Raw genomic sequence first — 26,556 nt, forward strand, 5'->3', positions numbered from 1 at the left:
GGAGATACTTGTTTCCAAAGCAATTACTGAAGGAAGCAAGAACACAAAATCCTGAGAGCAGTTCAGCTCTCCATTCCTACCTCAAAAAGTCCAATACCTGCAGCAGGAGCATACACAAGGCCACTAACCAATAAAGCCCAATACAGAGTCTCTAGATATAAAAATACAGAAAATTTCACTGTTTTTCCACAACAATCTCCCTCCAGATAAACTGGTTGCAAGTGGCAGAGGACACTGGCACTTAACTATCAATTTTGTATTTTAAATACATAATACAGTAATTTGTGCATTTCAAGTCAATGGGAGGCCCAGAGCAACAGAAGGATACAGCACTGCTGGGAAGTTCAGGACATTGCCTGCTGCCTTCCCTGGAAAGATTGTACAGCAACAGCTTAACCAGCTCCCAGGCTCTGTAGCATTGGCAGGCAACACTGGGAAGTCCGTGGCTGATTCCTGCTCACATCATCCCAGTGCAGTGACACAGCACCTGGCCAGCTTTCCCAAAACTGCCTCTGAACACCTGTGGAACAGCAGCACAAGCCAAGATTCATCCCCTTAGCTTCATGCTCCAGCTTGGCTATGGCTGTTTCTTACACCATTCCCCTCTCTGTGTGCTCCAGCAGCTCCAGGACTCGGAGCCAGCCATTGGTAACACCCCCCTGAACAGCCCACTGAGATCAGCTTTGACTTCTCTGGGGGAAATCCCCAATGCCCAGAAGCAGCCACTGATTTTGTTATCATGACTACACCACACAACTGCTTTTCAGCTACGCTCAGGGATTAAGCCAAGATTCCCTGTCAGAAATACTGCACAGGAATCTGGGATTAAGATGATGTGCATTGCATCAGATGAGCCCGCAAGAGAACGAGCATGAGGAAGAAAGAGCTTTTGGAGATGGAAACGTGAGCCAGCTGCTGAAGCAGATTACATGCTCCAGTAACTCTTTTTCCTGCTATTTCCCTTCCTTCTGGTCCCTTTGCATTGCACGTGAGTTACACTAAATGCTGTCCTTGGACACACTGGGCTCATTAGGACAAGACCAGTATGCACAGGCAGAGGGCAGGTATTGGATGTCTACCACAAAAGCAAAAAGCTTTAAGGTATTTCACTCATATTTGAGTATTTCCTTCATTCAACTGACTTCCAGACATCTTCCTTCCTCACCAACATGCACACATGGGAACGTGGCACAGCTCTGTTGGTGGATGACACACGGGATAGCAGCTGTGTGAAGGGAATAACCCTATCAAGGAATTCCAAGGAATCAGCATCTTGAATCACAGGGTTACAGTCATTTCTACCTAGGAAGCAACACACAACCCTGTGTCTTGTCGTGCCTGATACAATCACACTAAATGAACCTGTTTTGTTTTGTTTTGTTTTGTTTTGTTTTTTTTGTGGGTTTTTTTTTTTTTTTTTTTTTTTGAGGAGCAATGAAGGGAAAGGGTGAACTGGAGCTGAAGTAACACAACAGACGACACAACCATCTGCCTTTTAAACCTCGGCTTTACCCCAGACTGGTGACTGCACCATTTTAGTGCACTAAAGCAATTCTGCTGAGATGCAGATGACTGTCTCAGTACAAGGATAGCAACATAATGCAAAAAGTCCCAGTCCAAGTATCTGTTGCAGCCAATCTACTTCCCAAGAAATCCCTAGTTCCCTGAATTTTAAGTTAGCTTACACCTAGAAACCAGTCCAGATGAGCCATTTTTGTTACTAGAGTATTTGCAGAGTACACTTAGTCACCGATATCTTCGACAGTCTGTCATTATGAGAGTAAGAAGCACAGCAATGGGCTTATTCACAGGCTGGCAACAGCATCCCAATGGGAACACATCTGCCTCCAGAGGGCTATGACTCCTGGCTAGGAAAAGGATGGGGAAAAGATTGTAGCTGAAGAATATGGGTCCAGAAGATTTGGAAAACCAGGCTGCTGCAATCACCAAAGCTCCCTGGCCATTAGGCCAGTAGCCCACAAATCTTCTGCATCTCCCCCAGGCAGCTTCCCCTCGCTCGCACACTCAGTACAACCAGAGTGAAGCCCCAGGATGCTCCAAAGCCAGTTGTAATAGGTACAGAAATAGCAGCATTTCACTGAAATCTGTTTGTCAGCAGAGGAGAAGATGCAAAAACACAGTCTGGGAACTCACCAAGCCTGCACTTTCCTACAGGAATGCAGACAGCCACAGCCATCCTCGTACTGGCTCATCAACTATTTTTAGCACCAAAAGGGGAGGCAGCCATCAGTGAAGGGCCTGTTCCCTTTGATCCAGTGGATCTGAGCACTGTCTCTGTCCCAGAGATCCTTTGCTACCAAAACCACAAACCAGGTAAAGAACTTTAGGTTGTTCCTGCTCCCAAGTACAAGGTGTCTCTCAGTAGTTACATGACAGGTTGGAAGAGGGCCACACAGCCCATTTCATTCCATTCACTTCCTCTCCCCTCTACACCACGACAGCCAGGCTCTATTAGTCTTCTGAGAGCAACTGTAGTTAAAGTGAAGGATGCTAGGAAGCCCTGGGCACTCAGCACACATTGGATGCACCGTTCGGAGCTGCTAGAGTCACCAGCTCCAAGCTGCAGGCTAGCAGCAGAGAAATCCCAGCATCCATGTCATTGCACGCAGCTTTATTTATTGTCCAAGGTTTTACAAGTTAAACACAAGCTCTTTCTCAAGAGACACTTCCCAACTGGTTCTGCATTACCACCCGAGACGAGAAGAAAACTAAACTCAACTGGCACCTACAATGAGCTTGGTTTCTCTATCATTCATCCCTCCCTTGGGAAGCTGCAGGAACTTTCCCCCGCAATCAAAGGTGTACCCCAAGGCCAGTAAATGGCATTGCTGTCACCAGGACTCAGAACTGCTGTGGCGTGAGTAGCCCCACAGAGAGGGATCAACACGCTACAGGCAGAACCACCAAAGAAACACAATCCCCCACTCACAGAACAGACACCCGTGGGGCCCGGAGCCGGTGCTGCTCTGGGACACGCAGCCTTCACCCCGCAGATGAACAGGGAGAAAAGAGAAGCAGCTCGGCAGGTGACAGCTGCAGGGCACCCGTGTGCTGACAAAGTACTTCCAGCTCTTCCACCTGCCCCGCAGGAGGGTGGCAGTGATCCCATGATTTTGGCTAAAGTGACTAAGCGGGATCATTTGTCCTTCCCACCAGCTTTTTGTTCCAACAACACAAAGCATTCCTGCACACTCCCCAGAAAACTGGAAAGGAGGGTGAAAAGAAGATCACAAACCACCCTCCTTTTACCTGATTTCTCCCTGCAAGCCCTCTGCTCCTGGTTCTACCTTTCACAGATGGTATAAAGGTAATGCCTAGCTGATGAGGCAGCCTTAACAAACCACCACAGTCCCAAACTCCGATTTTTATATGAAACAGCTCTTTTCAAGCAGCAAGTGCTGTATTTTATGGTACCTTTGTGATCTGCACAACTGAAATGCGTGAGCCACGTTACACCACATTTGCATCCCTCAGCAGAAGGAATCAGAACTGCTGTGATTCTTTCATAGGGATGCAGCACAGCCTGGCAGCCTCACAGATTCAGCTGAATCCATCCATCTGGAAAGCAGCAGCTTGGAACAACATGGCTCTTACGGTTTCCTAGTTTATATCCCACATCCCAGAGTCATTAAAGGCCATTTTTTCACTCTGCTCATCAAGGAATAGAAGATTTCTGAGGACCACAGGGCAGGAAACCACGGAGCTGAGAGGACAGCCTTCCCAGGACTCACCAGGAGCTGCCTGGGCCAGACCTACCCTGATTCCGCATGCCCCAGAGGTGCGGGAACGATCTGTAAGTGCTGCCGTCCCTCACAGGCAGCAGCACGAGGGCACAACTGCGCCGCAGCTCAGAGCCCAGCAGCACCCACCGCCACAGCTCCATCTGCTCTGCCAGCACAGACCAAACCTTTCCAGCACCACCGCTTCGCTTCCACAATTAGCCACGTACAGAGGTTTCTCCAGCCTCACCTATGGAGACCAGTGACAAATGAATCAACATCAGATACCACAGTTGCCCATTGCAGTGGCCAAATTTTTGCTACTCAGACCCTTCCAGCTCAGCATTCCTCCTCCCACCACCGAAGAGAACATACTTTGTTACAGAGACTTTCATATTGGGAAAATATTTTAATATAGTAAACAAGTCAATTTACCTTCCACATATTTTAAATAAGTTTATGCTCATCGTTAAACAAAACTGTTTTTACTTCAACAATGGATTACAGCCTCTAAATTCGTATTGTTCCCAGCTGATCCTGTAAATAGCGAGGAATTTTGGACACCGATATCCTTGTATAGGTAACAGACTGGCATAAACAGCGCAGGAATTCAATGCGGGTTCAAAGGGAGAAGCTAGCCCTGGTGAGGAAGAAAACGAAGCCACAGAATTCCCTTTTGAGGAAAAACCGGGGGGAAAAGAAGATACCGCAGTTCCACCGAGTCCAAACGGGATCGAGTCAGTCTCCAGGTCAGTCTCCGGTCAGTCTCCGCGGGCGCTGCACGCTGCCGCAGGGACGGGCGAGCCATCGGTCTCCATCCTCGGCCGAGCCCCGCGGCCGCATCCCCGGCGGCGCGCGGCCTCCCGCGGCCCGCCCGGCTCAGGGGCTGCCGGCGCCCGGCCCGCTCCCGGCCGCGGGCGAGGGGGACGCGGCCGGCGGGGCGGCGGCGGCGGGGCCGGGGCCGGCGCGCGGCGGCGCGGGCGGAGGCCCCGCCGTAGGTCCGGCGGGCGCGGCGCGGAGCTGCGCGGGGGTGGCGGCGGCGCCGGGGCCGGGGCTGGAGGAGCCGCCGCTGCCGCGCACCGGCTGCCAGATGAGGCTGTAGTAGACGGCGAGCACGATGGCGGCCAGCGAGACGGAGAGCACGTAGGCCAGCACGGTGGCCAGGCGCACCCACTTCTTGTTGGTCTTGGCCGCCATGCGCGCCTTCTTGTCCCCGGTGTAAGTGGCGGGCTTGCCCCGCTCCGCGCCCGCCTCCTTCTCCTTCATGGGGGCCCGGCCCTTGGCCCGCTGCTCCACCGAGCCCTCCGTGCTGGCTCCGGCCCGGATCGGCCGCCGCCGCCGCTCAGGACATGCCGGTACCGCCCGCGCTGCCACCGGTGCCGCTGCCCGCGCTGCCCCGCCGGGGGCGAGGGGCGGAGCGTAGGGGGCAGCCCCGCCCTGAGGGGTGGGAACGACAGGAGGGGAGGGCAGGGGGAGGAGCCCGGGCCACCTTTAAAATGCGCCCCCTCCCTCAGGGCCCGCGTCCCCTCAGCCTTTGCCCGTCGGGCGTGAGGGGTGGCTGGGGAGCGGTGCCTCGGGGACGTGGGCAGCGCTCGCCAAGCCGCGGGAAGGCTCCTGCACGGCCTCCTGGAGCGTGGCCGAGGTCAGGACTCTCCTCTCTACCTTGGCCTCCCGATGGAGTTAGCTTTTGCTGTGCCCCTGATGCAGGTATGTGCTGCCTGCGCCTCTGTGAGACTGCAAGGGTGCCCGAGCCAAGCGGCAACTTTTTAGAGGGAACGACTGCCTTAGTTTTGTCCAAATTGGGCTCTTCCCAAGCCCGTTATTGATACAGTCTAAATTTCCTCATAAGGTATGGTTTCACCTTACTCCACAGGTGTTAGTTCCCTACAAAATTGTTCTGTTCTCGTGTTCAAAATAAACGAAAATGCTGATTTGAGGTATAAATTAGATTTTTTTTCTTTATGGTGCAAGAAAATTACTTTTGCAGATGATGTAGCTGTGCTTCCTGAAATAATTTTCTCCCTCCCTTCAATCTGAGGTCAGTCAGGTGTAGTGGTTGCAGCAGAAACCTCTGGTAAACCAGGACTTGTAATTCTGGAAGAGGCTACAGCAACTGGAGAACTAGCTATTACCCAGAGGCTTCCCCAAGAAGACATATTATGGAATAAATGGAGTAGCTGCAAAATAATTGTAATTCTTGGAAAGGGAATTTGTAGCAATTCCTACAAAATGGATTTTCTAGTAATTTTTCAATGTGTTTTCCCTTAATGATGGGTTTGCTCCAGCTTCTTCTTCTCCTTTTTGGTTCAGCAGGTGAAATGATGATGAGGTACTACCTTCCACAAGTCCCTTCCCTGTGCACTTGCTTAATTCCAGTTAAGAAGCAGAGAGTTGACATGTACCAAGCATGCATTTGGGGCTTAGTGAGGCCTTGACAGTTTTTGCCTGCTGCTCATCAGGTTGAAGTACCGAGGCCTGAACAATAGGCCCTGGGCCAAAGCTGACCTCTAGATGAACCTTCCAACCAAATGTTATATGTGTCCACTCGTATCAATGCCATTAGCAATATGATTGATGTATCTGTTCATTGTCAAAACATGTATTCACCCTTCCCTATTTAGGAACCAGATAAGGCTGGATGTGCAGAAGAATTGTTGGAACATTCCCAGCAAATCTACTGAGTGTCGTGAGCTTGCAATGTTCTGCCTTCAGCCCAACAGCTTCACCTCCTTGTTGCATTTATTTGTGACTCATTCATGCTGCAGTGGAGACTTGCCCTCCCTAAAACACACAATTCCATGATACTATTCAAGAAATTTGGTGTTCTCCCTGCCAACCCTCTGCTCTCAGGGCTTTGAGTAAGACAAGGCTTGTGTTCATTAAATGTGAAGTTTTGGCTTTTGCCAAAGTCAGGTGAAAGCTTTTCATTTTATTGTCGACAAATAATTAAGTGTGAGCTTCTCTCTAGGCAGCTGTGAGCAGGTCTGTGCCTTCTCTCCTAAAAGAACTCCTTGCTGACAACCACCCCTAAAGGAGCTGCAGTAATGGTGCTTGCTTTGTCTTTGGGGTTTTTGCTAAAACACCAAGCTGTGCTCCGAGTGGACTCCTGTGGTGCAAAACTGGAGCTCTGGGTTCTTGTAAAGTCTGATACTAGGCACAGCTTGCAAATTATCCCTCTCTAGGATTCTTCCTAAAGATCACAAAAGAGATCACTTGCTGGAGACAGAGTCAGGGATATGTGATGCACTCAGGGACTCCTGTCAAGGAAGGAGAGCTACAGAGTTCCTAAACAGCCTTCCTCCCACCACTCCAAAAACTACTCTGCTGGCTCCTGTTCTTTATAAGCTCCTTTAATTTTTGACTTCTCATGTCTGAGGGTCCACTAGAAAGCTTGAATTCTGCTGCTACCTCTTGCAGTGGGATGTTTGTTTGCTCTCCAAGGGCCCCTGAAGGATGTAGCTAAATGAACCTGTGTTATTGATTTCCTACAATCACAGTCAGTGAATAGCCTCCCAGTGCTGCAGGATAGGGAAGACTTAATTAAGGGAAGATTGCTGGCCTGAGATAGATTCTCTCCTTGCAGACCCTGTTTCTGAGAGTAGCAGAATACTGGATGGGATGCCTGAGACATCTCTCTGGGCTGTGCAAAGGCCTTTGCAGGGAGGAAGAGAGTGCTGTAGGTTGAGGCTGGATATTATAGAAACAAGAGCTTTGAGCTAGCACATGGAAAAGTGAAGTTTGTGGAAGGGTCAGAGAAGACCATGGCTGACATCTGTTTAGTTTTGTGAACTGAGTAGGCAAACAGTTGGAGTAAGTTGGGCTGGTGCAGTGGGAAATAAATGTTGATGAGCTTAAGAGCAGAACAGGACTTGCTCCCCCAGTATCCTGATTTCCTGTGCAGTGTTTTGTAGTGGAGGTGAATACAGGCAGGAGCTGGCTGCATCCACCTCCAGGTGTGGTACAATTTGCTTTCCTGTTCTTTTAACTCTGCTACTGACGTAGCGGAGTAAAAAGAGATGGGCATGTGGCATGTTGTTTGTGTGCCACTGCTCCTCATGCTCTTCTTTCCTGTTAATGACCTGTCTTGGAAAGTCTTGTTCTTTTCCCAGCAGTCAGGAATGGCATGGTTCAGCCAGCTCTGGGCAGCAGTGACCTGGCACTCACTGTGCTGCTTGGAAATATGCTGAAAGCCATCAGTGTTGTAAAGACAACACACTACCCAGTGAGCAGTTAATTATAGGCCTAACCATGTCTTGGTGGTTGAACAGAGAGTTTCTTGGGGTTTGGGGTTTTTTTGCATTAGACCTCACTGCTTTTATGGTTTTGTGGCATCTGTGGCCACTTCTCTGTGCCATAGTCCACTGCCCTCTGACTTTTGCAGATCAAGCTGAAGAGTCATGCTGCGAACTGTCAGGAGTCCTTGGCCTTGTGGTTTTGGCTCAAAGTGGGACACAAGATATGCCCCTGTACACACACTCAGCAGTTCTGCTCCCCAGGGTGGTAAGAAACTATTGGCTTTGTGGTCTTAATGGTATGGTTAATCCTTTCCGGATTGCCAGCGCTCTGAGCAAAGAGCAGCCACAGGAGCAGGGGGGTGGGCTGGCATTTACAGAGCTGGGCGTTCATTGTGACACTGATGTGCAGTGTCACAGCTCTTCACTAGAGGACAGCATTACACATGGCAAAGTAATTCTCCTCTTACAGATTTTCTGTGCGACTGGAGTAAAATGGGGTGGAGGTTACAGTAATTTGCTGGAAGTCAGGAGGGAGGTTTAATGATGTGGCTTAAATCAGTGTCTGGAAACCTCGTCTCCTAAACCTTGTCTGAAGGGTGATGCTGCCTGCCTTGCTGCTGCATGCACCCTTTGGGAGGTGCAGGCTGCTGGATAGGTAGCACAGCAAGAGAAGGAAGAGTAGTAAATTAAAGAAAGGGAAATGCTTGCATATCAAAACTGTTGCAGTAAGTGGTGAGTTGCCTGGTAGGGAAGGTATGGGAGGAAAGCAAGGAGACAAAGGGATGTGGGATGAGTGTGCACTGGGTGATGGGCCTTACAGGACAAAGAAAATAAAGGATGGCTTGAATAAACAAATACTGCTCGAGTGCTGCTGTTTGTGCCTGCTCCTGATGTTGGAGCTCTCTGCAGAGGGCAGGACTGCTGCTCTATCCTATCAGGGCTCCATCAGCCATCTCTGCATGCAAGGGACAGAGGCTCCTACACAGCAGGGAGTGTGAAGTGGAAGATAAGGAGTCTGGGTTGGGCAAGAGGAAGGGAGCTGCAGCTTTTAAGACAGCCTTTATGCAAGTGGGGGTTTGGCCCTTGCTGTTGGGCATCATGTGGCCTTGCAGGGCAGCCACCAATTTGGGCGCTGCTCTTCACTGCTTGTGTTTGGTTGAGTCTTAATGATGATTTCATTATTCATTGAATTAAGGTTTTAGTCCTTTGGGAAAGCTGACCTTGAGCGACATGCGAGTTAAGCTGTGGCAGGATTCTTGCTTACTTTGTTGATGAGGCAGAGAAAGCTGATGAATATCTTGGGTGTGAGAGAAGGCCAGAAGCAGCCTCTCAGTGAGGCCCTGGCAGGAAGGCACACTTGCTTCACAAAGCTGTGATAACTGATAATACCAGTCAAGCTATGGGATCCAGTAGCTATGACTGATCTCACCTGCCCTTGGCAGTACCAGGTGGCAAAGCTCTCACTGGTTTGCAGCTGTGACCTCCAGGGCCTTCCTGCAGTGCTGTCAGTGTTCCAGAGGCTGGGAGGACTGCAGCACCTCCAAGCAAGATTAATACTCTCTATTCTCTCCATTGCTGCTCCCTAATTTAAAGGGAAGCAAACCTGAAGATGCTCTGGCCTTGCAGAAGAGATCAGGCAAGGGTAGAGAACTTTCACTCCTCACTATACCCTTTGTCATCTGCTTCTCTGCTTGGCAGTAACCACTTTTCCTGAGTGTGGGATCCTGGTGACACTGGGCCTGGTGACACTGGCAGGCTGGGCCTGGAATATCCCTAAGGAAAGAGAGCCAACAGCCTTCTGTTGGATAGCCAATTCCTTTAAGTGCAAGATTGATAAATGCAGAAAATGCCATGGTAACTGGAAATGTGGAAGCAGTCTTATTTCCAGGATTTTTTTTTGGCAGGTAAACCCCTTGAAAGACAAAGGATGTTGCATTTGCTCAGAGTTCTCTTTTCCTGCAGCAGGGAGCTCTGATTCCTGCCTTTATTGTTTTACAGTTGGAGCACTTGCTAGAGATTCCACTTAATTTCTCCTGCCTTGTGCTACTAACACCTGAGAATGACCTTAGGATTCCTTCAGTGACCATTCCCCAGCTGTCCAGGCTGCTCCAAAGTGCCAGACTTATCACATCAGGCCTGGGAAGAAAGGAAAGAACAAAATATGCAGCTGGCTCCCCTTGCTAAATTGGGGGGGGGGGGGGGGGGGGGTGTGTTTGTTCCCCCCCCCTTCTTCTGTGCTACTTTTGCCAGCAGCTTGTCCCTTTGAGCAATGGCAGCCTTGGCTTTGATAGGAGATGAGGATGACATCCCACCATGTGCCTGGAAATCTGCAGCAATCATAGCACAGTTATTTCCACTTGTTACTAGTTGAGGGCTCTGCCTCTGACTAAAATTGGTCTTGCCCATGTCAGGCTTTTTCATAAGCTGCTCTCCAGGTTAGCCAGTGCCCATCAGCCAGTGGAGCTTCTTCCTCCTCTGCTGCCCACATGGAATTCCTTCATTCCAAGGTCAGGAGCAGAGACTCATTTGGCCCTGTTTGCCTTTAACCTGTTCCACTTTTGGTCACTTCCCTGCTGCCTTGTCATTATAATCCCCATTTTGCCCACCTCTCCTGTTCTGTGTCCCATGCATCTGCTGCAGAGCCAAGTGAGTCTGTGGAACAGCGCAGTTCCTGGGACTCTGGGAATGTTTTATTTCATCTGGGGAATTTCCAGCTGCCCTGCTGGTCTGTCTCACTTTGAGGCTGACATTCAGAAGAGCCCATAAGAGAAAGGAAAACTGTTTAAGACTGGACAGTGCAGTGAGTGGCCCCAGAAATGGAATCTGTCCAAGCAAGGAATGAGCTTGTTTCCTGGGACATCTGGCCTCTTGCATGAAGGGGGCAGTCTGCTTGTAGTCAGAGCTGAGCTGCTCCGTAACCACAGCTGCTGAAGCAGTTGGAGCGTTTCTGGCAATGCCTGTACTTCGTCAAGAGAGCATTTAAGGAAGTTGAGTTGCGGAAGTTCACCGAGCCGGGTGCCTCACCAGCACAGCTCCAAGGAGTGGATCCCTCCCGGAGGGACAGTGGGTGTTTCTGCCCCCCAGCACCCCAGCCATCGCCAGCCTTCCTCTGGGTGACCTTGGGTGAGGCTCTGCTTGCCTGGAGAGCTGTTGATTTACAATGCAGATTCAGCGCTCCTCGCCTGCCTGTCCCTGCCCCTCCTAAACTGGGCTGGGATATAAGAGCTTGTTTGCTCTCCGATGCCAACCGTGGCCATGGCAGAACGCCCTGCCACGTGAGAGGCAGAGATAGAGGAGAGGGGGCTAAGGAGGAGTGAATTGTGCAGTTGCTCTTGCTTCTGGTAGCTGAGGAGCACATCTGCAGGACCATGTCTGTGCTGAACCCTGTCCTGCGGCCCACGGAGGTGAAGGAGTACCTGTGCAAGGGTGACCGCTTCATCAAATGGGATGATGTGAGTACTGGGGTGTTCCTTCCCTAGGCTGTGCCTGTGGTGGCAGGGAGACACTGGCTGGGTCACAGTTTGTGGGGAGGCTGGGAGCCTGCGTTCAGTGTGGTATCCCACTTGACAGCAGAGATCTCTGGTCAGGGAGAGGGAACTGGGAAGAACAGGAAGGCTGAGGACTGAAGTTAAGGGGATGTTGTGTGTATGTAAGGGGTTGAGGATACATTTTCTACACCTCTTGTAGTGGTGGATGGAAACAAATGGAGTGAGTGTGCACTGGGTCTGTGTGTGCAGCCCTCAGGAAGGTGATCGCTGCTGGGAGTCTCTGTGGGGTGAGATGCAAATGCCACATTTGGACTTTCTGGAGGAGCATGAGGGGCAGGATCTACTCCAGAGCAAAAAGCACGCATTGCACTTTGCAGATAGAGATGAAGTCAGGCTCCAAGTTGCTTCCTCTTATGGCCCTGTTGCCTGAGTGGATCGGGGGTGAGCCATGGCCTCCCACGCCTGCCCAGCCCCTGGGTCTGGGAATGACTGAACAGCAAAGGGCCTGTGCTTTAACAGGGCTGAAGCCTCTGAGTGCTGCAGCAAGCTGCTGCTCTCTCCAGCTCATTGTCCTCTACCTTCAAAACAGCTGCTTTGCAGTCACTGCCTTTCTGTGTGAGAAGAAGAAAATGTAGAGCAGCAGCAGATCATTGGAATGTAAGAATTCCCCTCCTCACTTTCTAAGGAGGCAAAGGAGTGCTTACCCCAGCACCCACAAACCTGAGCAGGAGAAGAGCATCTGCCCATCTGTGCTGTATGGAGATGGTCTGTCTGCTGTTGAGCATGAATGTTGATAAAAGGGGAAAAGCCCAGATTATGGGTATTCACAAGGATGTAGGGAGATGGTTCATGGCGTGTTACAGATGAGATGATCAGAAGGAGGCTGCAGCAGCAGTGCAGGAGAGATTAGCACTTTTGTGGGTGTGAAGCTGAAATGGAGTGTTAAGTCCCAAAGGGGCATGTGGGGGAGTGGATCAGATCATCTGTGTGTAACATCAGCGAGGTGGTCCAGCAGCACTGAGAATGAGAGCAGTGTACTGTGCAGCTGGCAGGAAGGACGGATGTGAGGAATATGAGTTGGAATATGGCTGCCGGTTCCCCTGTTAGCAGTACATAAACAGGAGGATGACACTGGGGTACAGTGAAAAGCACAGCCTTCCTCTTTCCTGTGGGCCCACTGCCTGCAGAGTGCACTTGGGGCTTCTTAGAATTTGAAATTTGCTTTCTCAGAATAACAGTAGCCAAACTTGTCTAAAATTTCTGATGACTTTTTGCTCAGTCCTTGGGGACCATTCTCCCAAGAACTGGGATCTGTTAAGTACTTCACTGGGTATTCTTGGGATAGGTTCCCCTGAAAACCAAGGTGAGTCAGTTGGGCTTCCAAGACTCACCAAATGTTTATTTCCTGTTGTAGCAGTTGATTAGTGAGCTCAATTCCCATCTGGATCTTTCCTTAAGGTTTACATATTTGTAAACATTTCTAAGCGGTTGCCTCATAAGTAGTTTACAGGCTTGATCTCCACCAATAAAGAAAGGCTTCTCCATGAGTGGGCTATTCTGGTCACATTGCTCTGTCGCACTGGGCTTTCCCAGTCCATGGTTAGAACAGGCTGCAGAGGATCATGGTGAGAGCTCCAGACTGCAGGATTGCTGTGCTTCAGAATTCATGTGTTGTGGTTTTTGTATCTCTTTCAATTGACATGACTGTACTGTTGGTAACAGTTTTGAACTCGCTCCAGGATAAGTGAGGCAAAGGAGTTAAGGAACATCAGCTTGGGACTGAACTAGGGCCTTCCAGCAAAAAAAGCAAACCAACGCTTTTTCTACAGAGCCCTCACCTTGTCCAGCTTTGGTAAGGCACTGTCTAGAGGTGAGATCAATGGATCCCTGACAGGTTGGACTGTTCTGACCTGTCCGAAGGAGTTAGTTACAGGGCCTTGGGGTAAGGAGCAGCTCTGCAGTGCTTTGTTCAGCATCCAGCAAGCTGGGGCTCCTAAGCAGACTGAAGAGGTGAAGTTCTACTACATGGGTGGCAGCAGAGGTAAAGAACCAGCTGGGATCCCTGTCAGAACCCCAGGCAGGACGCACAACAGTAGCTGACTTCTTGAGCAGGGCAAATGGGTGTGTGTTTGGCTCCGTGCTGCCTCTGAGTCCTCATAGTAGAGTCAAAACTCTTCCTATCTCTGAAAGATTATGGTTTACAGGATTTTAGCAGACAGTGTTTGCCCCACAGAATGAGAAGCAGCCGGTTGGCTGCCAGACCATCCTCTGCAGGACTGCTCATTTACTTTGCTGCCAGGAGCTGCCCCATTGGAGAGGCTGCCTGCACTCCCTGGCAGGCCTGGCCCTGCCTAGGAGTCTGGGTGGCAGCAGCTTCCTTGCAGCCTCAGCTTGACCACCAGAAAGCTGCTCTGTGGGAGATAAGGACAATCTAGAACATGGCACAATCCTCTCTGGTGGTACTGTGGGGCCTGTTCTGCTCTCTGTGGACACGTGTGCAGGGAGCCAGCCCAGAGCAATATGGACAAGGTGCTGGCCCTGGCACAGCAGGAGGAAGACAGGAGGCAGTAAAAGGACCACGTATGATGTGCTGTGCAGTGAGCACTTTACTGTAAATATTGCGTATGGAAATGGAGGTCCCTGAATATACAGATACACTCTAGAGTGAAGTATGAGTTCAGTAAAAAACTGAAGAATCTGAGGCCAAGAGACAAGTACAACTTCCAGATTTCATTACTGGTTTCATATTGGCAGTTATATGTTCCAGCTTCCTGAATTGAATCTGGAGTCTTCCCAGAAATGGCTGTGTGGGCTTCAGGATCAGCCCCAAATGATTTCATCTGATTGCAGCCTCTGGTGTGGGTGTCTGCATAGCTGCTTCCTTCAATGGTCAATGTAAAGAAGATCTGTGGAGTTTCAGAATCCCCATCTAAAGCAGCATAATGATGCTGCATTGGTGCATCCCCTCCTTGAAGCTTTCCTGACTAGGAGCCCAGATAATCTGCATGAACACCTGGATGGGAGATGCCATGGATGAATGCTTGTTCTGCTTGGCTTGGGTTACTCCTGAGCTTGTAGAATGAAGCAGGCCAAAGAAGACTTTTCTAATGAAACAATTAATTGAATCTCCAGATACTTTATCTCAGCTCTTTGTATAGAAAACTCCAAGAGAGCTGTTCTTGTCACAGGTGTCACTGTGGAGATGTCCTAAAATCCTTGGGTTCGTTTTCATAAATCCCAGAGGATGTTCACCTGCCTGGGTCTGTATTTCAACTGGGAACCTCATGTCCCAGGATGTTTTCTCCAAGTCTTCCAAGGTGCCAACATTCTTTCTTTTGTTGTTTTTTTGGTCAGGAAACATCAAATGCTTCTCCTGTGATTCTCCGAGTGGATCCCCAGGGCTTTTACGTGTACTGGACCTATCAGAGCACGGTAAGTGCTGAGACTCTGCAGCTCAGGCTCCAACCAGCCAGGTCAGGTTTGTGTGAGGTGACAACCCTGCAAATGCTCGAGTCCTGCACTTGGGAGCAAACTGCCACATTCATTCCTCTTAGCAGGGACACCCCACTGAGGAGTGGGAGCTGGTCAGTGGCAGGTTGGTCTTCACAGCACCAGGATAGTGCAAGAACTGAAGGTGTGAGTGTGACCTTTCTGTGCCTTTCACGCTTTCACCTTTTTTGACTCCTGCAAAGCTCATTGTGTGTCCTTCAAAGGACTTCATGGAGAACAGTTCCAATATGCCTGTCACCCAGCAAGATACAGGATTCTCCTAACCTGTAGAGTGGGGCCATTAACTGACTCATTGGGGTTTTAGACATTTTTATTAAAAAGTAGTGACCATAGTGTTGTAGGCCTACATGGAGTTTGGAGAGCAAGTTGTGCTCAGGGCTGTGTTCACAGGCTGCTGGAGCAAAGCACAAGATGCCAGCTGTTGGAGGAGAGGGAGAGACAACACATGGAGGAAAGAGAATTCAGTTGCTCAGTGATGAGTACATCAAGTGATGGAGAGGGAGGTGGAAGGCTGGGCTTACTTCCGCTTTCCAGAGCAGGCTGTGGTTCAGCTCTACTTCCTCCGCCTGACCTACATGCCATGGCAGAGTCAGACAGTCCTGCCCTGCCCAAGGACCTGGTGGGTTTGGGTGAGCTCTGCCCTTCCAGAGATTGTGCCCAGTGCCAGCTGGGACTGGGCCCTGCCACAGCCACATTCCCTGAGAAGTGTCACGGTGCTGGGGACTGTCACACCCTTTGATGTTTCTGCCACTCCAGTTCTGCTTTCGAGGTCCACTCGAGCTGTAGAATATCTGCTCTAAGGGTTCCACCAGAACAAAGTGGAGTATGAAATGAGGCAAGGGGAGCTGGTGTCACCATGGAAAGGGGAAATACTTCACTGGGATACCTGGGAAAGGGACTGGGGGAAGGAAGCATAGCTGCCACGAGGAAAGCCAGACTGGAAAGGGTCTCGCATTCCCAGAAAATACTGTTGGTGAGCAGCTAAAATAAACTGAACTGCTTTTGCACTAGGAACTCAGAAAGGAGCAGGATTAGGAGTAAAATTACTTCCTGCTTAACAATAAAATGGAGATAGAGCCAGAAGACATGGCATCCACATTGTCCTGTAATGTGATCTTGGAAAATAATATTATCTGCTGCAACAAGTATAATTTGTTCTCCAGATCCATGGTGAGAAGAAAAATTAGTAACAGAGGAAGGAAATTCAGGTTGGATATTAAAAGAACAAGCAAGACAGCAAGCCAGTAGTGAGGACACAGAGGGTCTGCCTGGGGAAGGCTGTGCAGTGTCCTCTGTGGGAATGGCTTTCCCCCCTGCCTTGTTCCTGCTGGGACAGCTTTTCCATAGGGAAAGATGCTAAACCAAAGCCAAACCTGATTTACAGCTTCTGGGGGCTCTGTCATGGAGTGCTTTCTTCATTTTTCTTGTCCTTATTCTGTTTGTAGGAAAGAGAAATTCTGGATATCACCAGCATCCGAGACACCCGAGCAGGACGATTTGCCAAAATGCCCAAGGTGAGGCCGTAACTTCTTTCTGCCCTGTGTTAAAGTGGAAAGGCAGGGCTACCTGATGTTTTGGTGGGCTCAGGCAGTTTGTCCTGGATTTCTGTAGGAAGCAGCTAGAAAGGATCTCCTCTCCTTACATCACAGCTATGTAAATACAGAAAAGCCATCTTGACTCGTCCCTGACCTCCTAGGGGCCCTCTGTGCACCCAAAAGCAGCACTTCCAGACTATGATAGATGGGCTCACTGGACGGAATATGTCAGAAAGCCAGGAAAACAAATTCCCCTTCCAAGTGCCCTGCTTCTCTGTTAAGTCTGCTGGCAACTCTGATGCTCCTGCACTGAGACATCAGAGCTACTCTTGTGTAAGGATGTACAGGGTATCCACAAACCTGGAGTTACAATGCTATTCCAACAGTGTGTGCTGGGTTTTCCCTTTAAAGGGAAGAAAATGCATTTTCAGAAAAACTAATTTGGTTCTTTTTCCTCCCCCATATAGTTTAACCTTTGCACATGATCAGGGTTTTGTTCTTGATTTCAGTTATAATTGAAGCTTCTTAAGGCCCTTGTTAGGACTTTGTTTCTGGGCCTTTTTCTTTGTTTGCTTTTAACTTTTCCATGTATGGAAAAGGCAAGCAGAAAACTGCAGTAAAGCACAAAGGTGGAAAAGGGACTAAAGAAGTAAAGCTGATGCATCATGTGGTGACATAGGTGACTCTCTAAGGCAAAAGGGAAAGGTTTTGCAATATCTCCTGAGCCCCAAGCAGCATTTTGCATAAGTTGTGTGGCTGTTTTCACAACTGCTCTGAACTATTCAGAGCTCCCCAAGACCAGGATTTCTCAAAATACCATAAAAAGGTGGGTGCTAAAGGCACAGTAGAGCTCAAGAACAGTACCCATAATAAAAATCATATTTCCCTCAGAGAAACTGCCTTTCTCCTTAGAAGTTCACTAGAATGGAACATACTTCAGTTTTCAATGAGCCTAAAACTTTGTCAGCAACTTTTGTGGGAATTGTGCTTATAAAATGCTGTCAGAGGTTGGATTTTCATTTGAGAGAATAAAATATTAGGGGCTGTTTGAGTTAGTGCTGCCTTCCAGATGAGACACACTAAGGAAGAGGCTAACTTGAAGGACAGGAATGAGATACTCTTTCTAAGGTATTAAACTTTGAGGAATAACCTATTGGCAAAATGAATTGATCTTTGATATAGTTAATAAATCGCTGGCGGAAGTACTGAGGCCATGGCTGGATGTCCTGGTGATAACAGGAGGCTGGAGAAACATGTCCTAGATTTTAAGAATTCGTTAAGGAAAACTAATTGGAGAGTACCAGGAGAAGACAGTTTGCCAATGGTACAGAATTATTTGGGGTAATAAAATCATGCTGGTTTGTAGGAAGACCTTGAACTGCTGATTGAATGCTTGATCTAATGAGTGATACATTTTATACAGATAAAAATCAGTCAATGCACACAGAAAAAAATCCTTCTGTAATAACAGGCCCTGAGTTGACTGTTGCTACTCAGGAAACATCGTGGGTGTATGGTAAAATATCAATGTAGTGTTCAGCAGTATTTGCCTCCTAAAAGTAAATTGTATGTTAGGGATTAAAAGGAAATCATTAGGAAGTTGTGTACACCTTAAATGGATACATATTTATGTCAATTCTAGTGTACTCCCAAATTTGATGAGAACTACCAAAGGTATGGAAGAGCAGCAGGATTAACAAAGGAATGAAGTGGCTGCTGGGGGCAGAGCATCTGAGTAGGAGGGACTGTATTCTGGCAGAAGAAGTAAGATGAATGGGATGTGGAGTGCTGTAGTATCAGCAGCTGAATGGAGAAGGGGAGCACAAAGTGCTTACTCAGGGTTTGAAGCAGTTACTCAGGGTTTCTTCTGGTGCAGGATCTCCATATAAGGTGGAATTTTCCAGAGGTAGGAGTGGCACAAGCAGGAGATGCTGCTGCTGCTGTCCCACCTCAAGTCACCATGCCTTTGGTAATGCTTCCTGCACAGTCATGGAAATGTGAGTATAAAAGATCAGTGCAAGAAAGAAATGCCCTTAGGGGGTTATTAAATGTGAGATAATGCCTCTGGGTTCGGAAGCTGCTGAATCCTAGATTGCTGGGAGCTGCAGGAATGTGTCAAAGAAGTGCCAGTGAGTATGCCCTGTTCCAGCACTTTTCCCTAGGCACCCTGATGGAGCTGCTCTGTTCTAGCTGTTGTAATAGGCCAGGGATGGGATTTTAAAGCCATGGGAATTGGCTGGAGCTCATTTTTGAAGACCAACGAAGCAAAGGTCAAGCACTGACTGATTTATTAAGTATTCTCAGTAAGCAGAAGTGATGCACTTGATGACAACCTTTGCTGTGAAAATCCCAAGTGCTTTTTGAATTCTGCATTTTACAGAGACTCATTTCAAATAAGTCCCCTTTTTATGTCAGGGAGTTTTCTGGAATTCTGTGGTAACATCTAGTAAAATGCACGAGACTGGCTCCTTATCCATCTTTTCCTCGTGGATCCTGGGAGGCCTTGTGTGGGCACTGAAGGGGTGTTGAACCAAGATGTGCCATCTGGGTCTAGAAAATTGTTATTTACACATAGCTCCGCTATCCTTGATGCCTCTGGCTTAAAGCCCTCAGGGTCATGTTCATTTGGCTGTCCTGAGAGCAGAAATTCACAAAGGAATGCAGAAAGCAGGGAAAAATTCTTCCCATGAACTACCACACCCTCCACGTGGGGCAGCTATGTCTGGGGCGTTGTTACAAAAGGCATTAATATAAAAAACTGGTGTGGTGAAGCAAATAATAACCTGTTTAGAGGTGGAAGGATCAATGTGGGTGCTGTTCTGCCTTATTACAAAATAGTGGCTTTGAATTGTTGCTGAATAGAATTGTTGGAATTAATACCAAGAGTTAATTTGTTTCACTGCCTGAAGGTGGAGAAGAAATAAACCATGGGCCTTATTTAGGACAAGGATTAGGACAAGGAGAGCAGAATCACAGCTGCCGGAAGAACTGTGGATGGCATCAGCAATAAAAGGAGCATTGTTTCCCCTTCCCTGTGAGTGATGCCCCAGTCAATCTGCAGCTGCTCTGAGGCAAAGCTTGTGGCCTGGTTTTCCTGCTAGATTGTGACTGAAGGAAGTCCAGAGGAAGGAGAGAGCTGTATGGAGAGTATCTGTGCCACTGCTTTCCACAGCAAGGGGCTGTGCAAGTTTGGGCCGTAGCTCAAAGATGGAACCTGCCCTGAGTTTTTCAGTCCCAGGGCACTAACAAGTCTCCCTGGGAGGGGGTGGGTCACTGTCGATGTTGGGAGTTCCCTGCTTTCAGTAACACTTTCCCACCACTGCCGAGGAGGAGGTTTGGGGTTTTCCTTTGTAACCTCTACACACAGCAAGAAGAATAACACCAAAACAACCACGTGGCAAACCACTTGAGAAGGGACCTGCTGCCGTGAGCACTGCCAGCACAGGTGACAGCTGGAACCCCATCCGTGGTTAGGGAGCAGTGGTGCCCAGCACAGCGTGGAAAAGGGACTCACTAAGGGCTGCCAGCCACAGGAGCAACCTCCAGATGGAAATGGCCCTCGCCTGCCTTCCCCAGTCCTCGCCTCACCGCAGGGCAGACTCTTCGCTGGCCCCTCCTACGCAGGGCTCCCCTGCTCACCCGCCCCTGCGAGGTTCTTTGAGAGCGGCTTCGCTTTTCTGCCGTGACTTTTCTTCGCGGATTTTTTTTTTTTTTTTTTTTTTTTACAAGGGGCAGAGCGAACTTTGGCGTGTGTTCAAGAGAATAATAAAGATAAGAATGAGCAGCGCCTTTGAACAGCGAAGAGAAAAATATTCAAAAGTTATTGACTGTAGTTCAACAGTGTGCCAATAATCTAGGCTGTTATTTACAATCAGGTCTGTGTTTTCTTTTTGGTAATGACAAACAATAAGGGCTGCTCCATATGTGGGGCTTCTCGTGGTTTCTTTTTTAAGGCACCAAGACCCCGGAATGCTGACAGAGAATCTAATAATAATAAAAGCCAAAATAGATGATGTTTTAAGCCAGACTTCTGGGCTATTTGCTATGTCTTGGGATTTGTTTAATGTTTCAGGAGGCATTGGCTTTGAGGCAGGCATATTTTTAATAAAAACAAACATTCTGATTGTCATAATTATAAACCAGATTCATCCTCTGTCCACATTCTGTTGGTGTTGAACCTGGAGATGCAGCCTGAACTGCACATGTACAGGAAGAAAATGATACCAAAGTGTTCCACTCATGTTTTGAGATGATAAAGTTGAAGCCAGTGGGACTGTTCAGGAGCTATGCAGGGCAATCACAGTGCCATCGGAGCTGAGCTGTGGCTGTGAGCCACAGGCTGTAAACACTGTGGGTGGTCAGTGATTCTGCTGCAGAACAGGGGTTGAGCAGCTCTGGAATTGGGATTCAGCAACTTGTGAGCCCAGGATGGAGCTGAACTAAGTCTAATTCCAGCCTTCCAACTGGAGAGTGATCATGTGGAGCTATATGGAGACACCAGTCTGTAAGTGTGCAAGAGAGAGGCAGGTACAAGCTTGTGTCTGGCAGAGGATTTATAAATGGTGGAGCAGGAGCAGAGCAAGGAAATGGGCACATGTGAGTGATGACCTTTGCCGTGCTGGGCCCTCCTGCTCTGCCATTGTTGTGCAGTGAGTTCTGGGGCCACGCGTTCTCTTTTGTCTGTGGCAGGGTATCCCTGCTGGATTGCAGAACACCCTAGGCTAATCTGTGCCTGGGAATCTGAGCTGCTGCATTTTCCAGTTCCTTGAGGTAAAACACTGAGGGCTGAGAGTACTTCACTGTGGATTCTTGTCTGCTGGTGTCCCTGAGGTGCTTGGCACAGGGACAGGTTGGCCCTCCCCATTCCACAGCCAATATCTGCAGCATGGAGCAGCAAGGCTGATGGGGACAGGGGTGTTACCTCCAGAGTCAAAGGCATCCCCCAAATATCTTGGGACTTTCTTTTTCCCTTCTGGCAACCAAACATGAGCTCTCCTCTCCCAAAAGAAAAGATTTGTTGTCCTAGTGCCACAAGACACAGCTCTGTCAGAGCACTGTGACACAACAGGCCCTGCAGTCAGTCAGCTCTGCCCCCTTTCAAGCAGAGAAAGGACCATCCCTCTCTGTCCTGTCTCTAACTCTTTGTTTATATTTGCATGAGAATTTGCTTCTCTCTGGACTGTGAATCTCTGTACAGCTGAGAATTTTAGGGAAATCAGGAGGGTTGGATGTGAAACACCAGCTGACTCCATATTTCAGCCACTCCTCTAGTAGTTGTTTTCTGCTTGTCTGGGTTTTTTTAAGGGGATTTGCTAAGTGTTTCCCTTCTGATTTGCATGACTAGTATGCGTGTCCTGCTTTTCATACAGCAATTCCTATTTTTCCTTTATGGCTGCCTGCAAGGTGACCGTGAGTAATCCCAGAGTGAAGCTGTGGCACAAGGCACTAAAGGAGTGTGGGTTGTGAAAGAGCCACAATGTGGATCTGGTTCAGAGCTCCTGCACACAGTCTCTGGTCCTCTCTCCACATTTTCATTGGGTGTTGGATGCACCACTGCCTGGATAAGGGCAAAAGTGCTTGGCTTGCTGGAGACATGAAGACAGAGAGATCTGAAGAGAGCCAGGTGACAAATATCTGCTAAACAGCAGTGTGCCGAGAAGGAAGGGGTGGGAGGAGCCCCGGATAACAAATACAGGAAATGAGTTCAGCACAACCACAAGTTCACTATTGTTTGGGCCTCCCCTCCTGTACAGCGCTGGAGCTGAACAAATGCTGGTGCATTTGCACGTTGAAGTTAAGTCTGGAGTTAAAATCCCAACACTTGGCTGCTGGCACTGGAAAGTTGAGCTCCAACAAGGAGTTGCCACGAGCATGGGAAGATGTGAGTGTTTGGTGATGCTCAGTTCTGTGAAGGAAAATGGTTCATGAGGCAAGAAGGAGCCATTTTAGAAATTCCCTTTGTAGAAAATAGGCAAATCATATTTCTTCCCTCCTTCCAAATAGTCAGGGATTAAACAGGTTTCAGAGTTATCCCCTTGGAGAGGTGCTTTTCCAAAATAAGAGACAGCATCAGATGATCCAGAGTTACAATCCAGCCTGTCCTTTTTTTCTTAAAGATGCCTGTTTGCTACAGATGTGGCAAAATTGCAAATGCTCCAGAAATTAGGAAAATGGAAGTAAAAAAATTCTGCAGTTCCTTATAAAATGTGTATTCAGCTGTGTGTGTGTGACATGGTGCTGAAACCTGAAGGTGTGCTCAGATTCCAGCTTGTTTAACTTCCAAGTCTGACCTGCTCTAACAATCCCAGATTGTGGATTTTGCCCTGCTTCTAAAGGAGCAGGTGCTCAGACAGCTCCCTGTCTGCTTGGACAGGGATTTGTCCTGCACTTCAGATAATGGATTGCTGTGCTTTATTCTAGGAATGGAAATTTTTATCTTCCCATTATAAATAGCACCATCAGTAAAATGCTAGGATACCTTGGATACCTTGGCTTAGTGACACCACGCATAGGAATGCAGAAAATGCTGAATAATTTAAAGAATTCTATAAATACTTTCATATGGTGCTGCAATCCAAGTACCACTAATCGGATGAGCCTTACGCTTAACAAAACAAGTCTCTGGTGAGCCATTGCTGTAGGGTACTGGAATTGCTATGGAAAAAATCCCTACTACCAACTGACAGGAGAAGAAAATGGGGCTTGGAGGAGAAGAAGACAACTTGGAAGTAACGGGGGTCCCAAAAAACATCTTTCTTGTGGAGGGAGGCTACACATAAGGGTGTCACACTAATACACTTTTTAGTGTGTGTGTTTTGATAAAATCAACTGGATACACACCTCTGGCACAAGCAGGCCAAACACTCCCCTACTTGTTTGCAAGTCCAGCCTGAAGTTCCAGAAGAAATTTCTTTAAGAGCAGTCTCTTGCTTTGACTTTTTCAGACTTGTACAGGGGTTAGTTATGGTGGTTTGTCCCATGGAGGATCCAGTAATGCAGACTCCAGAATAAAGATAAAAAATAAGGAAAGCCAAGTAAAGGAAGATTGCACTAAGCAATTTTGCAACCCTTGAGATGCTTTCTGTGAATTTGGGCCAATGTGTGTATTGGGGTCTGTTTGTTTGGGGGTTTTTTTGGGTACAGTTTTCCCTCATTCTCCAATTACTCCCATCTGTTCTGTTTCTTTTGCAGTCCCTGAAGCTCCGAGAGGTTTTTAACTTGGATTACCCTTACAGCACCTTCCTGCTGAAGAACCTGACAATCGTATCTGGCCCTGACATGGTTGATCTCACTTTCCATAATTTTGTGTCCTACAAGGAGAATATTTGCAAGGTATTGGGGCCTGAGGTCTTGGAAGTACTGGGAACCACTAAGGATTGGGGCATTCAGTGAGGAGCAGGAAAGGAGAGGGGAGACAGGACCCTGAACTCCTTCAGCATTACTGACAAGGTTATAAACAAGCAGGTTTATGTTCCAGTCAGGTGTGGTATCTCCATAGTTCTAGAAGCTTCTGCCCTTGCACAGAGAAGCATCACTAGAAGACTTGTCATTGTTGTCTTTCATGTGTTTTGTATGGATGAATAGGCTGCTGAGAAGTGGAAAAGTTTCAGCTCCTAGTGTTTATAGGCAGGAGGAAGGTGATAAAAGTCAAGCCCAGAAGTCTCAGGATAAGGGGTAACAGTTTTAACCTGGAAGCGGGTAGATTTTGATTGGATGTGAGAAGACTTTCTTATGTGTGAGGGTGGGGGGCCCTGGCTCAGGGTTCCCAGTGAAGCTTTGGCTGTCCCATTCCTGGAAGTGTTCAAGGTCAGGTTGGACGGGGCTCGGAGCAACCTGGGATAATGGAAGGTGTGGCATGGATGGCAGGATGTGGGACTGGATGGGCTTTAAGGTCCCTTCCAACTCAAACAATTCCAGGATTCTGTGCCCCTTTCCATGTTTGCTGTGTACTTCTTGGAGCAGTTCAATAGAGCCCAACTGCCTCTGCCCTGTTTGTTCCAGGACTGGGCTGAGGATATTATGGCCATTGCCCGGAATCCCCTCACGTACAATGCTCCCCGCTACACCTTCCTCGAGAAAATGTAAGTCCTTTCTGAGAAAATTTTTTCTCTGAAATGTCCATGTCCTGCTCTTTCTGACAGTACTTCAAAATAAGACTTCAAACATCCAGGTCCCTCCAGATCAAGGCCTGGGGGCTGATGGTCTGTAGGACCCCGATTTTTAGTTCACTATTAGATTGTTTTCCCAAGTATATGTTTTTCCTTCCTTCTCACTTAGTAGGATCTCTTAAGATTGTACAAATGCATTTTTATAATCTTGTTTAATTTTTTTTTTCACAGTCTAGTGAAGCTGAAATTGCAACTGAATGAAGACGGAAAGATTCCTGTCCGGAAGTGAGTGTGGATATTTGTTTCATTGTGTGTTCAGTCAGACTACAGGCAGAGCAACTGATGAGAGGATGGTTGCTCAGTGGCTTCAGCCATCTGCTCTTCTGGCACTTAAGAGGCAGAGAACTTTCCCTCTGTGTCGAGGCCATGGAAGTGCACCTGCTGCGGCTAGGTGACACATAATTTGAGTCTGGAAAGGAGACTTTGTGGCCTTCATCTGCAGCAAGAAATGGCTTAAATAGCCACGGATATAACTACCTGGTTGTTACCATGAAAAAAAACCAACAAAACAAAGCAACTGTTAAAATTCTGATCACAGATTATTTCTCAAACCTGAGCTGAAAGGTGGATGAGGTGTAGGATTGTTTCCCTTTCCTGTAAGGAGTTCTCTATATGGAGAGCTCTTTGCTGGGCTCCCCAGCTCACCTGCAGCAGGGCTCCCTTGCTTTTCTTGTCTCCTTTTTCCCCGTGTGACCACTCCAGTCCTTCCCCACTTCCTCCTTCCCTCAGTCTTCGCTCTGGATGTGCATGAGAGCAAAGCAGCATCTGGGCCAATGTTAGTGCTGGTTTAGGAGCAGAACAGATGGAGATTTGTCCTTCCCTGTCCCCAGCTTGGCCTTGTGCATCAGGTAGGGCTCCATTAGAATGGGAAGCAAAGCCCAGCCTGTCCCTTCTCCCCTGCACTATGTGGCATGAATCTGGAACTGATTTTGTGCCATTCAGTGTCTTCCCAAGAAAATTGCTCCAGGGCTGGTCCTGTGGTTCCTCTGTGTTGATTTAGCTTGTAGAATGACAAAAGGCAGCACTGCCATGTTGAATTCCCTTTTGGGTCCATAAATTACCTTTTGTTTTAAGAATAAGGAACTGCAGACAGTGCATTTGGGAAGTTTTGAACCACTCTGCTCTAGATCTGTGCTGTGTTACAGCATCACAAGAAGTGAGCACTAATTGCCCCAAATAAACACAGGCCCCAGGGTGTGTTGTAAGACAGAGCTGTGCTGGATTAGGGCTGTGCTGACTAAATGGGCTCCTGGAGGGCTGAGCTTTATTCAACACTAAACATTTTTTGTTATTTGTTTTCTAAACAACCAACCAGCAGAATTTCATTGTCAGAAACCAGAATATTCATCAAAGGGATGTTAAAAATGTGTAGGTCTGTAATGAATAACACACTAGGGAAGAGTGCTTTGAATTAATCTTTAAAATGCAAGCAAGGTAGCATTGCTGCAGGGAGAAACCAGCTTATTCCTCTGAAACAAGCTAGAAAAAAAATATCTGATACAGGATGTACCTCTTCTCAGTGCCCATTTCTTGCAGAATGATAAAAATGCAGAGCATTAAATAGTCCAGATTAAGAACAAGATGTATAAAAATACTCAGTATCTCCAGGTGCAGGTAAACATAAGGTTTTTTAAAGGTCCTGTAAATTCTGAAAATTCCATGAGCATTTGCCTTTCCTTTAAATATGTAAATCTTTTTGGAATCATACCAAGGCTGCTGTAGTTTTGTCTTGCAAAGGACAGGGTTTGCATGAGCTGTTGCAGCCTCTGCCAGGTACTCCCCCCTGGCAGCACAGGGTACACCTTGTTCCCCTGTTTGCTGTGAGCACCTGTGACTCCAGGAGCTTAACAGAACTGAGTCTGGATTTATCCGTGGAGGAG

At 48.1% G+C, this 26,556-nt stretch overlaps 2 protein-coding genes across 2 annotated transcripts in view; one reads left to right on the top strand and one right to left on the bottom strand.

The window, feature by feature from the left end:
* Positions 1 to 4,619: 4,619 nt before the first annotated feature.
* On the bottom strand, positions 4,620 to 5,166 carry INAFM2 (InaF motif containing 2). The gene has a single exon (XM_021556034.2). The coding sequence runs from the start codon at positions 5,004 to 5,006 to the stop codon at positions 4,620 to 4,622; it is 387 nt and encodes a 128-aa protein (XP_021411709.1). The 5' UTR covers positions 5,007 to 5,166.
* Positions 5,167 to 10,996: 5,830 nt separating this feature from the next.
* The window catches only part of PLCB2 (phospholipase C beta 2), a 36,243-nt gene continuing 20,683 nt past the window's right edge, over positions 10,997 to 26,556 (top strand). The window contains 6 exon segments of the mRNA XM_077784301.1: positions 10,997 to 11,427; positions 14,818 to 14,895; positions 16,419 to 16,487; positions 23,700 to 23,840; positions 24,510 to 24,589; positions 24,848 to 24,901. Coding sequence (XP_077640427.1) covers positions 11,344 to 11,427; positions 14,818 to 14,895; positions 16,419 to 16,487; positions 23,700 to 23,840; positions 24,510 to 24,589; positions 24,848 to 24,901 — 506 coding nt within the window. The 5' untranslated portion in view covers positions 10,997 to 11,343.

The sequence above is a fragment of the Lonchura striata genome, chromosome 6 (assembly GCF_046129695.1).
Source record: "Lonchura striata isolate bLonStr1 chromosome 6, bLonStr1.mat, whole genome shotgun sequence".
Taxonomy (NCBI): domain Eukaryota; kingdom Metazoa; phylum Chordata; class Aves; order Passeriformes; family Estrildidae; genus Lonchura; species Lonchura striata.

Excerpts from the sequence above, each read along its gene's own strand:
- INAFM2 (XM_021556034.2), bottom strand. The coding sequence starts at position 5,006 with ATGAAGGAGAAGGAGGCGGGCGCGGAGCGGGGCAAGCCCGCCACTTAC.